Source organism: Rhinatrema bivittatum, chromosome 7, assembly GCF_901001135.1.
Source record: "Rhinatrema bivittatum chromosome 7, aRhiBiv1.1, whole genome shotgun sequence".
NCBI classification, from domain to species: domain Eukaryota; kingdom Metazoa; phylum Chordata; class Amphibia; order Gymnophiona; family Rhinatrematidae; genus Rhinatrema; species Rhinatrema bivittatum.
Window position 1 is genome coordinate 265,383,889 of NC_042621.1, and position 13,882 is coordinate 265,397,770.

General features: G+C 43.5%; 1 protein-coding gene across 11 annotated transcripts in view; it reads left to right on the forward strand.

Moving 5' to 3' along the window:
• LDB1 (LIM domain binding 1) overlaps positions 1-13,882 on the forward strand; it is a 308,817-nt gene that overhangs the window by 231,955 nt on the left and 62,980 nt on the right. For all 11 annotated transcript variants that reach the window (XM_029610197.1, XM_029610194.1, XM_029610190.1 and 8 more), the window contains exon 2: positions 13,676-13,778. In XM_029610197.1, the coding sequence (XP_029466057.1) occupies positions 13,676-13,778 (103 nt within the window). The remainder of the gene's footprint in view (positions 1-13,675; positions 13,779-13,882) is intronic.

Here is a 13,882-nt window from a genome sequence, read left to right on the forward strand (position 1 = left end):
CATTTGTGGATGAGCTAGCACATTAAAATCACCTCATTTTGTCATTTTACATGTATATAAAGAATGCAAGCATATAACTGAAGGAAACTTAGGCAGAGTAAAAGGTGCAACAAATCTAGTGTAACAATTCTGTTTAGTGTAAATAACATTGGTTGATTAAAAACGTCTATCTATTTAAAAAAAATGGATTAAAAAGGTTTTATTTAAAATTGATCTGTCTTGTTGGTGATTTAAATTAATCCACTCTGTAAGGGTTGTGTAAAATTTTGTATAATTTCATAGCCATAGTATAATTAACATCTTTACCCTGTGGTATTATAGCCTAAGGGGTAGATTTTCAAAGGAGTACGCGCGTACCCACCCCAAACCCCCCCCCTGCGCACGCCGAGCCTATTTTGCATAGGCTCGGCGGCGCGCATAAGCCCCGGGGCATGTCGGGAGTGACGCGGCGTTTCGGGGGCGTATCTGGAGTGACGCGGCGTTTCAGGGGCGTGTCCGGGGGCGTGGTTCCGGCCCAGGGGCGTGACAGCAGCCCCTGGACCAGCCCCCGGACCGGAACATGGAGTGCGGCAGCCGGCCCGGCGCACGCAAAGTTACGCCTGCTTCGAGCAGGCGTAACTTTCGTGATAGAGGTAGGGGGGAGGTTTAGATAGGGCCGGGGGGGTGGGGAAGGTGGGGGGAGGGCGAAGGAACGTTCCCTCCTATTTCGGAGCGGCCTCGGAGGGAACAGAGGCAGGCTGCGCCTGCTCGGCGCGCGCAGGCTGCTGATTTTGGGCAGCCTTGGGCGCGCTGTCCCCGGATTTTAATGGATACGAGCGGCTACGCGCGTATCTATTGAAATCCCGTGTACTCTTGTTCGTGCGGGCATAACTAATAGGGCCATCAACATGCATTTGTATGTTGCGGCACGCTATTACTCCTTATAGAATAAAGCTAGCATGTCGAAAACGTGCGTCCAAATGCAGGTTGACAGTGCCCTCCGCCGGAGCGCACTGTACTGTATCTGCCTGTCAGTTTGCTTAGGTTTACCTCCATGTACTCTCCGCCTGTTGCAGTTACTACAAAATGCAGCCGCAGGGATTTTTGACTGATTAGAAAAAATATGATCATATTACACCCGTTTTAAAAAATCTGCACTGGCTACCGAAACATTTTAGAATACAGTTAAATGTTTCTGTCTAGTCCATAAAGCAATTTATAATGGAAAAAAAAATGAGTGGCCAAATGCCCCCCTGCAACTTCAGACGTCGCAATGCGGGGTGAGATCAAAGTATAAAGAGCAGTTGACAATACCATCACCTAGATTAGCTCATCTGAATAAAGTACGTGAAACAGCACTGTCACTGAACAGCCCTACTATCTGGAATGAACTCCCTAGCGAACTAAGATTAGAGTCAACCTTTTCAAGCTTTAAAAAGAATCTAAAAACTCATTTATTTAAATGTGCTTTTGGAGATTAAAATAAGGAAGGTGAGCACATGTATTCACATGATACTGGAAGCTGTTTGACTATCATTTTACTGTACTTTTTAGCATAGATTTTAGAATATTGATTTAATTTAATTTTATATTGTTTAGATTGTATGCTGTATTGAATTATGTGTTTTGGTTTTTTATGTTGATTTTACCCTGTTTTAAAGTTGTAAACCGGTATGATTACACTGGAATACCGGTGTTGTGCCCGTCGGTTGCAGATGGCTGCGACCTTTGCTGCTCACCTCATTTTTGCCCTGTAGCTCTAATTCTGGCTAAGATGGCCACTATTGCCTCTGCACACTGACCTCCCTGGCGTTCCCGGGACGACGTGGACGATCCCTGTCGCCATCTTGAATCTGGTGTAACTTAGGCACGAGCGCCTGCCTCTGTCTTATCCACGTCATGGCGGGAACCTCAGGGGCGTCCCCTCCGCATGACGTCACTGCCTATGTGTACTTAAGCCTTACTGGACCTTCCTACCAACAAGTTAGCAAGGATTCCATCTTGCTCAATTCCTTTCTCAGAGACGCTTCGCCTCGCTGTTCCTGCGTTCCAGACTGAGTGACTCTGGTACCCACCCCTCGGGGGCCTTGCTGCACTCAGGGCTATCTGCTCCTCTGAGAGCCTTCTCTGCGAGTCTCACCTTCACCAGCTTAGTGAGTACCTCTCGCTAATTTTACAGCCAACCCTTCAGTGTTCCTGCTCCCGGTCTCCACTGCTGCTACACGATATCTCTACTGCAACATTACGGAGTGAGTACAAGACCTGACCTTCAACCCTGCTTCTCTCTTGCTGTGCGGATCCTCGGGTTATCCCACGCTGCGGACCACTACCGGAGCTACCACGCACAAGAACTACCAAGAAGCAAGTATTTCCAGGGTTACTCCGCTCTGCGGACCACTACCACAGAATCCATCTCAGGTCTTCCTATCCAAGGACTGAGTTTACAAACCCGCTCCTCTGGTTTCTCTTTGCTGTATAATAAATATATCTCTGACTCCTGTGTCCATCACTGCTGAGGGCCCCGCCTGTTGTGGAGAGTCCCCACAGGGCTCCTCCCTGTGGGTGGAGTCGGCTCTCTCCTTGACCCAAGGGCCCACAAGCCAAGTTCAAGTATAACAGCCGGTATATAAATTGAAATAAATAAATATTCATGTCTGCTTGGCCCACTTGATATGTTTATCCCAACTCTAGATTGTGTTCTATAGATCCAAATCAGTTTTTTAGGTTCTTGATCCTAGCTAGGTTTAAGATAAAGGAACATACAGGATTCAGGTTCTTCTGGGTTACCCAGTCCTTGTCTTCTGTTGCACATTGTGCAAAGCATGAATCTTCCAATATCCCAAGATGCCAGGAGCCAGGGAATACCTTTTTGTCACGTGTGGTCCCCACTGTTAGTACATTTCATCTTGGTAAATATTAAATGGAATTCTGGAAGCTTTATTATAACAGATTGATTAAAAAGTTGTTTGCCACGGAATGCATTTTGGCAAGAGATGGGGAGGCAGTAGAGAAATAATGTTGATCAGGAAGAGTTTGAATATTGGAACTGAGCAGCTGCCTTTAATTTTGCATTGTTAAATCTGAGTTGGGAGAAGGATGTTTTTTTTTTTTGTTTGCCAAAAGCAAGAGCTCTTATGAGAACCAGAGTATCAAATATGCACTGTGTAATACAGTTTTTAATTGCCTGCTTACTAGTTTCTAAAACATGGATATTATGTATGGCATTTGAATGTGCTGTAAAAATAAATTTTCATTAATCTCGCTTGTACAGAATCAGCATTGCATGAGTGTCAGCCTATAAGCTAATTGCACCTCACAGAAAAAGTAGATTTATCCAGTGAAGTACCATATTGGTACTAGTGTGACATAACAGTGCATATACCTTTTGAGTGACGTAGAGAATTGTACTGCATGTAAAGATGCCACCAAAGCGAAAAGTTGAATGTGAGCTGAGAAAGAGCAGTGGACTTTTTTTTTTTTATTTGATTTGATGGTAAGGCAATTTATAACCCAATTAACACACTTAGGGGTGAGGAAAAGGTTTAGTATGTAGTAGTATTGGCCTACATTTTTTTTATGCAGCAGCCCATCAAGTGAAAGTTTTAAGCTAAATGACCTTTGTAACCACATAGCTTTGATACCCTTATATTCAACCATTTAAACTTTGTGCAGTAACTTGACTAAAAGTCTCACCAGATCTCTGTTTTTAAACAGAACACTATTAGACTTTGTGGTATGTGGGGGGTTTTGTGTATATGTATTTTGTGTACATTTTTTTTCCATTTTTGTTTGATTATTATGACAGTTAAAGTACTTTCTTGTACTGTCTGAGGATATACAGTGTATTATGATGAAACTGCTCATTGAAACATGACAAGCAATCCAGGCTGTAGTCCTGCTGTATTTGAATATTTCTCAGAAGAGCAAGGAAGTAACTGCTTCTAGAGTTATGAAACACAGAGAGACTTGGAAATCCAGTTTGGCTTATTTTCCTGCCTTTCAAAGAACAATATTGAAAAATAGCACAACACATGTATATCACATAATATGCTACTTGGCCACAGACAAGTATAGCAACACTTCTCTAAATCTTTTAATTTGTCCATATTACACTTCAGCAACCATGACAAAGTTTCTTGAGCGTGCCAATAGCCACTTACCATGATAAAACGTGCATTTCTGATAAGCATATCTCAGAAAGAGGATAATGCCAGTTGGCAAAATATTTACCCTTCTACTGGTGTTCCCTAGTCCAAAAAACACACCAGAAAGAATTGCATAATTGGTTTTCTAGATTCCAACAGTCTTCTCCTCAAGCTCCTCTCCCCATCAGCCAGCTTTCAGGAGCTGCTATTCTACATGTTGTGAATCGCCTCCATTTTGCAAAGCCTTCCCCAGCAGTCATCCACTTTGGCCCTCCTTAGGTCTGTGTTATGCTTTTTACACAGTGAGATCATTTCATCCTTTGCACTTGCTGAGTGGTAATCTAACTTTGTGTTCTTCCTGTCTTTCACAGTAAACGTGAAACATTCTTGGTTGCAAAGTTTCACTCTTTCACTTACTCTTCATTGTTTCTAAAAGATTTTGTTCTTGATATTCTGCCTTTTTTAAAAATCTGTAACCGCATTCTCTATACTCTTATCCCCTCCCCCCACTTTGTTGTTACCAATGCTTTGCGGATAAAACCCACATTTTTCTATCCTTTTCTCATCTTTTCTCTGACAGCTCATTTCACCTTTCTTCTTGTTTAAGTTCTCCCTTCTTAGATCATACTCCTTTTCAACCCTTTTAAAAACTGAAGCCCTCTGTGCTTGCTTTGCTTCATCTCCAGCAACTCTTCTTCTCTTTCTTTGATACTGCAAAAGGCTTGGTAGCCTGGATTTATTTTATTTTATTTTTTTTTGTAATGATCTTTCAGACCTTACAATCAGAGAGAACTGATCCTTTTGATCCTTTGAATCTTGCTGTATTCTCCTTTGCACTCTCATTCTGTAACAGGTTCAGCATCTCCTTTGGCCTGAAGGCCACACTGGAGATGAATATTATATGATGGGTCTGGGGGACCCCTTATAATTTTTGGCAGGGGGAAGAGGGGAAATTCCTAGTTTTTGAAGTGCTAGCACTTAGTCCTTGCCTTCCTAGCACCCTGTGGAAGAAGCAGGACTCTGTCTCCTCAACATCACTATGGGCAAGCTGCCTGAGTACATCCCTTTCCCAACACAGTTGAAGTATGGCAACATTCAAGGGGGCCCAGGCGCCTCTAACCTAACTGTTACCAGCCTCTATGCTTTTCTGGGCATGCGGCTTAAACACGACCTTGCTCCCACCACTGGCACGCACGGTTGCTGCAGTTCTCAGGGCCCCTGTGCATCTCAAACCTCTTTGCTGCCAACCTCTGTTCACTTGTAGCTGTTCCCAAGGGTCTTAAGGAGATGGAGCTCGTGGCTAGACCAAAGACTCACAGGGGGGTCATATCTGGCCCATGCAGCATAGTTTGCTTGCTAGTGTAATGGATCCTAGTCTCCACCCTCTTCATCTGCTCCAGGACTCAGCTTCACATGCTTTCTTCTACTCTTCAGGCTGCAGCCATATAACTTGCTTTTCACTTTAGACAGGCTCCTAGTCCAGCAATGAGAAATTTTTCAACTCCTCTCACTGGTCTACATCACTGGTGATCATGTTGTTACTTATTATAGCCCTCTCCATCTCTTCTGTCGTCAATCGGGGACTCCTCTTGCTGTTTCCCACTCAAGATAGGCTGCTCCTCCTCGCTTCCATGCTGTTTCTTTTCTTTTCTTCATGCTGGTACAAGTTACCCTCACCCATTTAGAACACAACTCTTAAGTCTTCATGTTTGAGAACTTTTCCTTTCAAAGTTGTCTATCCTGATACTTACTTTAATTATATTCTTTTCCTTTGTTTGCTAATTATTCTACTTCTCGTTATGTATCACTGCCCTTTGTCCTCTCCTGTTTTGACTAGTTTTTATAAGGTGCCCTAATGAAGGACAACATGTGAATTGTGAATTTTAAAAATTCTATGCCACACTCAACCTCTGGAACTTTCTACAGAAAGTTAGTGCATGTAGAATGATGCCAGGTTCCTCACTTTCGGGCTGATACAGTACAGTGCGCTCCGATGGAGCGCACTGTTAACCTGCCATTGGACGCGCGTTTTCCCTTAACCCTTATTCAGTAATGGGCGGAAAACGCGCGTCCAACCCGCCAAACCTAATAGCGCCTCAACATGCAAATGCATGTTGATGGCCCTATTAGGTATTCGCATGCGATTCAGTAAGTAAAATGTGCAGCCAAGCCGCACATTTTACTTTCAGAAATTAGCGCCTACCCAAAGGTAGGCGCTAATTTTTTCAGGCACCGGGAAAGTGCACAGAAAAGCAGAGGATGCTTTTCTGTGCACCCTCCGACTTAATATCATGGCGATACTAAGTCTGAGGTCCCAAAGGGTAAAAAAAGTAAAAAAAAAATTAAAAAAAAATTAAAAATTGGCCGGCGCCTGTCCAGTCAAAAACCAGACGCTTAATTTTGCCGGTGTCCGGTTTCCGAGCCTGTGGCTGTCAGCGGGCTCGAGAACCACCGGCAAAATTGAGCGTCGGCTGTCAAACCCGCTGACAGCCACCGCTCTGGGCCAAAAGGAGTTGCTAGGGATGCGCTAGTGCTAAACTTTCAAAAGGGAAACTTTGATAAAATGAGAAAAGTATTTAGAAAAACACTGAAAGGTGCATCTACAAAGGTAAAAAGTGTGCAACAGACATGGACATTGTTAAAAAAAATACTATCCTAGAAGCACAGTCCAGATGTATTCCATGCATTAAGAAAGGTGGAAGGAAGGCAAAACTATTACTGGCATGGTTTAAAAGGTAAAGCAAAACAGGCTATTTAAGCCAAAAAATCTTCTTTCAAAAACTGGAAGAAGGATTCATCACAAGAAAATAGTGAAAACCACACCTTGAATACTGTGTGCAATTCTGGTCACCACATCTCAAAAAGGATATAGCTGCACTGGAGAAAATGCAGAGAAAGGTGACCAAAATAAAGGGGCATGAAACATCTGCCCTATGAGGAAAGGCTAAAGAAGTTAGGGCTGTTCAGTTTGGAGAAGAGACGACTGGTGGGGTATGATAGTCTTCAAAATCATGAAAGGACTTTAACAAGTTAATGTAAATCAGTTAGAAGGACCAGGGGGCACTCCATAAAGTTAGCAAGTTACTCATTTAAAACAAATCGAAAAAAATTCTTTTTCACTCAGTGCATAGTTAAGCTCTGGAATTCATTGTCAGAGGATGTGGTTACAGAAGTTAGTGTAGCTGGGTTTAAAAAAGGTTTGGATAAGTTCCTAGAGGAAAAATCCATAAACTGTTATGACTAATTAATATGCAATAGTAGCTTGTGATATATCTAATGTTTGGATACTTACCAGGTACTTGTGACTTGGATTGACCATTGTTGGAAACAGGATACTGGGCATAATGGACCCTTGGTCTGACCCATTTTGGCAAATCTTATGTTCTTACAAAAAGGGATCTTAGTAATTATTACTGGAGGAAAAGGGGAAGGGATCTGGAGATGGTGAGAATAGATCTCAGAAGAGGGAAATAAGGGATCACAGGCAGGGGAAGTTTAGGGGGATAAGGCATATGAAGGAGGATAGACCCGCAGAAGGAGGGCAGAGAGAGGGAATGAGAAGAGGAAAGTGGGATCAGGAAGGTGTGAAGGAGAAATATATCATCTATGGTCAGGCGAGGAAGGAATGATACTTGCGCTAATTCCCCAGACATTGATCTTTTCATTCTCACTCCCTTCAATCCTCTTGCTCATACCTACTCTAGTCCTCACACTTGCTGTCTCTTCAAACACACCCTTCCAATTTCTTCATTCATACCCTACAGCACCTCCAATCTTACCAACCCCTCCCTGTATCCCTTCCGGTACCTTCACTAACCTCCCCACATTCCCTCTGATCCCCTCCAGTTCTCCGCTTTTCCTCACTCACTCTTACCCCCCTCATTCCTTTTACCCCTAGTATTTTTTTCTCAACCCCCCCCCCCCCCATCCCATCCCAATGGCAAATACACATACATACACCCTCTGTCACATAACCCCTCCCCTCCTACCACCATTTTCTCACTTTCATTCGCCATTCCCTCTTTCATACAAATGCCCATTCTGACCTCTTTCACAACCAGTCCCCCCCTTCCACTTCTCACTTACTCAGACTGTCAGCAGCTCTTTCACATCCCATTCCTTGATCACAGATACTCTTTCACTCGTACATATCCCCAGCCCCTCCTGTTATCCTCAAGCTTCTTTTTGGAATCTACCCCTCCCCACCCCCATAGAAAAATAAAACAGGTTTTTTTTATGGCCCACTTTCCTCCAGGATTTTGGAGGTGCGATTAACTCCCCCCACCACCTCCACTGCAGATGGTGTGGAAGGAGGCAGAGTTGTGCAATATGTCAGGCTTGTCGTCTTCTTCTGCCACCCAGGCCAGTCTGCTGCTTTAAACTGCGAGGAATCACAGCCTTTAGTGTTCAGAGCAACAGTCTGGCCCTGGCAGCAGAGGAAGACGATGTGACCCGATGTGCTTTCTGTGTCCTGCTGCCCAATCTCTAGGAGGGGGAGGAGGGTTAAAATATGCTGCTCCTTTGTCTCTGCAGGAACTGGCCAATTCTGTGGGAAGGACTGGATTCTATGGCCCTTGGGAGAGACCAGATGCCCTGTTCATTTTTTACAGTTTCTGAAATGTACTACTACTAGGTAACAGTCTTTTTCAGATAATTAACTTGTGCATTGCATAAGTATGCTAAAAGTAACCAAACCAAGTGGAAAACCTTTTTTTAAAAGCCTTCCATATTAATTGATATAAACTGAACAGCATGGGCTAGGGGAGGAGAGGGATCGGTCCAAAGGTGGTGGACTGGATTAGCAACTGATTAAGTGACAGACAACAGAGGGTAGTGGTAAATGGAATTCAGTCTGAGGAGAAAGAGGTGATTGGAATATAACATGAGAGCGGTCTTTTGGCTTCATAAGGGCTGGAGGACAGAGTAGTCTGAACTCCGGCCTTTAATTCACAGAATTGGCTTTATTATTTACAGCATAAAAGAAAAACAGGGTAGAAAGGTCTGCTTACCTCAGCAGTTGTAAATCAAAAGTTAACAGTAATAGTCTTGTTGGAGGAGCTGCCTTCTCCTCATCACCAGGGCTTCTCTGTTCCTTCCTGTGCCTGCTCTCTTATTCCCTTTCTTGGGGAAACACCCTGGGATCTGAATTCCCTTCTGAGCTATGCCTTAAGGTAGAGTGACTTGGAGATTAGTTGTGGGGTTAGTCCTGCTCATCATTTTTGAGTGATGTAGCAAAGGAATTAAATAGGCCATGCTGGACTGCATAAGAGGTATAATCAGTAGAAAAAAGACTGATAATCAATGTTTCTTCTAATTATTTTCAGGGGTATATGCAGTTGTGCACTACTGTGGGGCTCATAATTTTTGCAAGTGAGCAAATGAGGGGGATGGTTCCTCAATCCCTACACTGCCCTCCTAGGTCTGCATTAGATAACCCCCCGATGGCCATCTTAGTTCCTGTATAGATTTGTATTTATACTGAGGCAGTCTCATCAGTCAGTTACCAGAGCTTGATATTAACTTCTGGTCCTCATACTCTAGCTTTGTTCCTGTAAAGAAAAGACTTCTTTGTCTCCAGATTCTACATTCACTGCTCCTGCCTGTTCTCCTTCTTGGGTTCCTGAATTCCTGGTTTGGTCCAGGTCCTCGCTCAGTTCCAGGCCTTGTTGTCCTATGTTCGTATTTGGGGGCCACCCCCATTTCTCATGCCTTATTAACCACCAGTAGCTGAGGGCTCAATTTAAAGAGAAGGTGGCTGACATAGGTGGAAAACCTTGTACTATCTGTGGATTGGATTTGAGACACTAACACTAGGCTACTCGTTTCTGGATCAAGCCACAGACAACTGTCACAATTGATGTACCAAAAAAACCTAACCCAAAACACTGGGAGCATGACACTAACACAATAGAAGAGAATAATAAAGTTGTGATCACCTGAGATATTCCTATTCCACCTGTCAGGAAGATCAGTGCTAGAAAACCAGATGATATGGCAAAGGAGAATAACACAAGAATGGCATTGTTGATAGAATAGTCACTGAATATAGCCAACTCTGTGGACCCTATGGAGAAAACTAAGATCCTTAAGTACCAAGAGATGAAATCAGAGATCAAGAAAATATTTATTTTATTTATTATTTTTATATACCGACATTCGATCTGAGATATCACATCGGTTTACATTCAGGTACTGTAGGTATTTCCCTATCCCCAGAGGGCTTACAATCTAAGTTTTTGTACCTGAGGCAATGGAGGGTAAAGTGACTTGCCCAAGGTCACAAGGAACGACAGCGGGACTCAAACCCTTTCCTCCTGGTTCGTAGCCCAGAAAGATACAGAAATAGTTCCATTTATATTAGGTGCCACTTGCCTGATTAAGAAGAATTTCCAAGCACACCTTGATATGTTGCCTATAAAAAAAAAAAAAAATTACAGCCTATGAACTCCAGAAGGAGTCTCTCTTTGGCACGATGCAAGTTCTAAAACTGGCATAGCAGTAAGGTTGAAAGCTTGAGATCATTCCCAACATACCCTGAGTTAGGAATGAGGTTCATTCCTATGAAGGTATGCAAAAAACCTATTTGGAGACATTGCCCTGAGAAAGAGAGGCAGAAATGTATTCCCTTCTGAACTGAGCAAAATACAAAAATATCTGACATGCACATTCTCAAAGCTGTTATATTCCAGTCATGGAACTGAAAAGAAAATGCTTTTTCTGTATTTGTTGCCCAAATCTTTTATTTTTCTAATCATATTGGAGTGGATTTTCAAAGGGTTACGCGCGAAACCCTGAAAACCTGCTCCTGCGCGTGCCAAGCACAAGCCCAGGGACGCGCGTATGTCCCAGGGCTCGAAAAAAGGGGCGGGGCGTGGGCAGTCCGGGGTGGGGGTGTGGCCAGAGGGCTCTGAAGGCCCTCTAGGCCGGGGGATCGCGCGCCGGCACTCAGCCGGTGCGTGCAACCTACGCGGCGCAACTTATTTAACAAAGGTAAAGGGGGGGTTTAGATAGGGCTGGGGGGTGGGTTAGAGAGGGGAAGGTGGGGGGGGGGGGGCGGGAGGAACGGGGAAAGCCATCGGGGCTCCCCTAGGGCTCAGCATGCACGAGTGTGCACCCCCGCGCGCGCCGACCCTGCATTTTATAACATGCGTGCATGTTATAAAATCGGGCATAGATTTGTGAGCGCCGGGTTGCATTTCTTCTCTCTCCTCCTGTCTTCTTCACTTCCTCCTACATGTATCTGACATTGTTCCATTTCAGTTCCTCCATTTCTTTCTTTTCTGCCGCTGTCCACTTAGATTTCACCCTTCCTTTCCCTTTCTCACACTCCAATCTTCAACTCCCTCTTTTTAACTCTTGCCTACCTATCAGGTTTCCAGCTCCTTCTCTCATTTCCTTCCCAGTCCACCCCACTTTTCTCCTCAGCCCTCCCATTCCCCCTATTAATCCTTCCCCAGCCTTTAATCACATCTCTTCACCCACTTCCTAGGGCTGCTTTTCTACCCTCTGTGCTCTCCCCTAGGCCTCATCCACTTTCTTCTGTCAGTCATCCCTTGCAGCCCCTTTCTTCATCTCTTACTCCACCCAGGCTCCCATTACCCTTCTTTCACTACCTTTCCAGCTCAATTTCTGTTCTCACCTCCTTCACAGATCTCTCCCTTTCCAATGCCTCCAATCCCCCTCTCCAGCCTCCTCTGTTTTCCACTGCCTCACTCCTTCCTCAGTAATCCAAGTCCATCACATAACATGAAACGCTGCCTCACCAATTTTGAATATGATCGTGGTGCTGGCCAGCACAGATGGGACAAGTGGCCATTGCTGCTCCTGATAGGTTTTGTGTGAGGAATTTTACAGTAGGCAGCTGCCCTGAGGTCACTTCTGGGGCTGTGGTACTGGTAGCTGATCTCTCATGTGCAGCAAATTGAAGCTTGTGTGTGGGAGGGAAGTAAGCCATGAAAGACTGAGCATGGGAACAGTGGTGGTGATGCTTCTTTACACGTCACTGGTGAGGCAGCACCTAGAATACTGTATACATTTCTGGAGGCCATACTTTATCAAGGATACAGAGAGAGGTTAGAAGTGGTCCAGAGAGAAGCAACCAAAATTGGTGTGGGTTCTGCAACAGAAGTCATGAGATGACACTTGAGGATTTAAATATGCCTATAGGAGAGAAGAGATGGGGATATGGCAGAGACCTTTAAATATCTGAAAGGGCAGAAGAAGCTAACTTTCAGTAGAAAGGAAGTTGTAGGACTAGGAATCCCAATATGAAGCTCCTGCGGGGGGTAAACGCAAGAACAAAATCAGATAATATTTTTTACGGAAAGGGTGGTGGATGTCTAGGTTACCATAATAGAGAAGGTTGTGGAGACAAAAACTGTAATGGAATAAAAAAAAACAATAGATGATAAACACAATCCCTAGTGACAAGAGAATGGAAATGAAGCACTTGGATAACTTGCACAGTGCAGCAGTTACAGTCCAGAACAGCAAGGATATGAAAATCTACAAGGAAGCATTAGGTATAACCTTCATGGAGTGGCAGCTTCAATCCTAAAAGGAATGGTTATATTTTGAAAGGTTGGGTGAGTGACACTGGGGGAAAGGGGAGTATGCCTGATCCCATAAGAGAATTTGTATGTGCATCTACCCAGAACAGACAAATTGCAGCTTGGTAGACTGGATGAGCTATATTGGTTTTATTTGCTGTCATTTACTATGTTATGATACTCTGATATGACCAAATAAAAAAATTGTCTTCCTTTTTGTGAATTTCATTACAGTATGAGCTTAAATTAAGTTCTTGTATTTAGGGTTTTAGGAAGTACCAGCAGAGCAAGTTTAGCAACAAGTGACCAGACAGGTTAAGTCTTTAAAGCTATGTAAATAGTGGGAGATCTTGACTAAAATTCAAGCTTGCTAACTCTGGCTGACAGTGTGGAACTGTATACTATTATAAAACTCCATGGACAATTGTGCTTTGAGATGGGGCAGAGAATTGAGTTTCTGAGCCAATCATGCTCCACGCTAAGTTTCTCTCCTAGACCTGCTCACACATTTTAGATGAAAAAGCGCTTTGTGCTGAAAGTGTCCAGGAGAATGCTGTCTCTTTTCTTTTTAAACTGGACAGTTAAATGTTGAAAAAATATTATAGTATCCAGCTTTGTTTATTTTTAGAGAGAATTTTGTCTCCATATCAATAAATTGCCTCCTCCATGTAAAATAGTAAGACACGCTCATCCTACTATTTCTCCACGCCAACATGTAAACCAATGTGATGTACCCCAACGAATGTCGGGGTACAAAAGCAAGCAGACAAATAAATAAATAAATTGGATCCTCTAAACATTTTTAAGTGGTTAAGGAGCATGTTGAATCAACCCTTTTTTTTTCTTTCATTTTTAACTGAACTGCTTGCTAAAGACAACTTGCTGGATATGTTTCTTTTCTTATATTTTTGTGTGATCTAAAGCTTTACTCTTCTCCCTCATCTCTCATTCCGGAGCCCTGTACAGTGAATAAAAGCATGCTTTTTTTTTCTTTTCTTTCAGGCTGTTCCTCTAAGTCATTCAAACTGTACTCACCAAAGGAGCCTCCCAACGGCAACGCCTTTCCCCCATTTCACCCGGGCACCATGCTAGATCGAGATGTGGGGTAAGTACTTTTCTTTCTGGCTTCATCTCAATTTATGTACAAAAGATTGAGAAGGAGGGGGGGGGGATAGATAGATATATAGAGAGATATATCTTTTGTCTGTT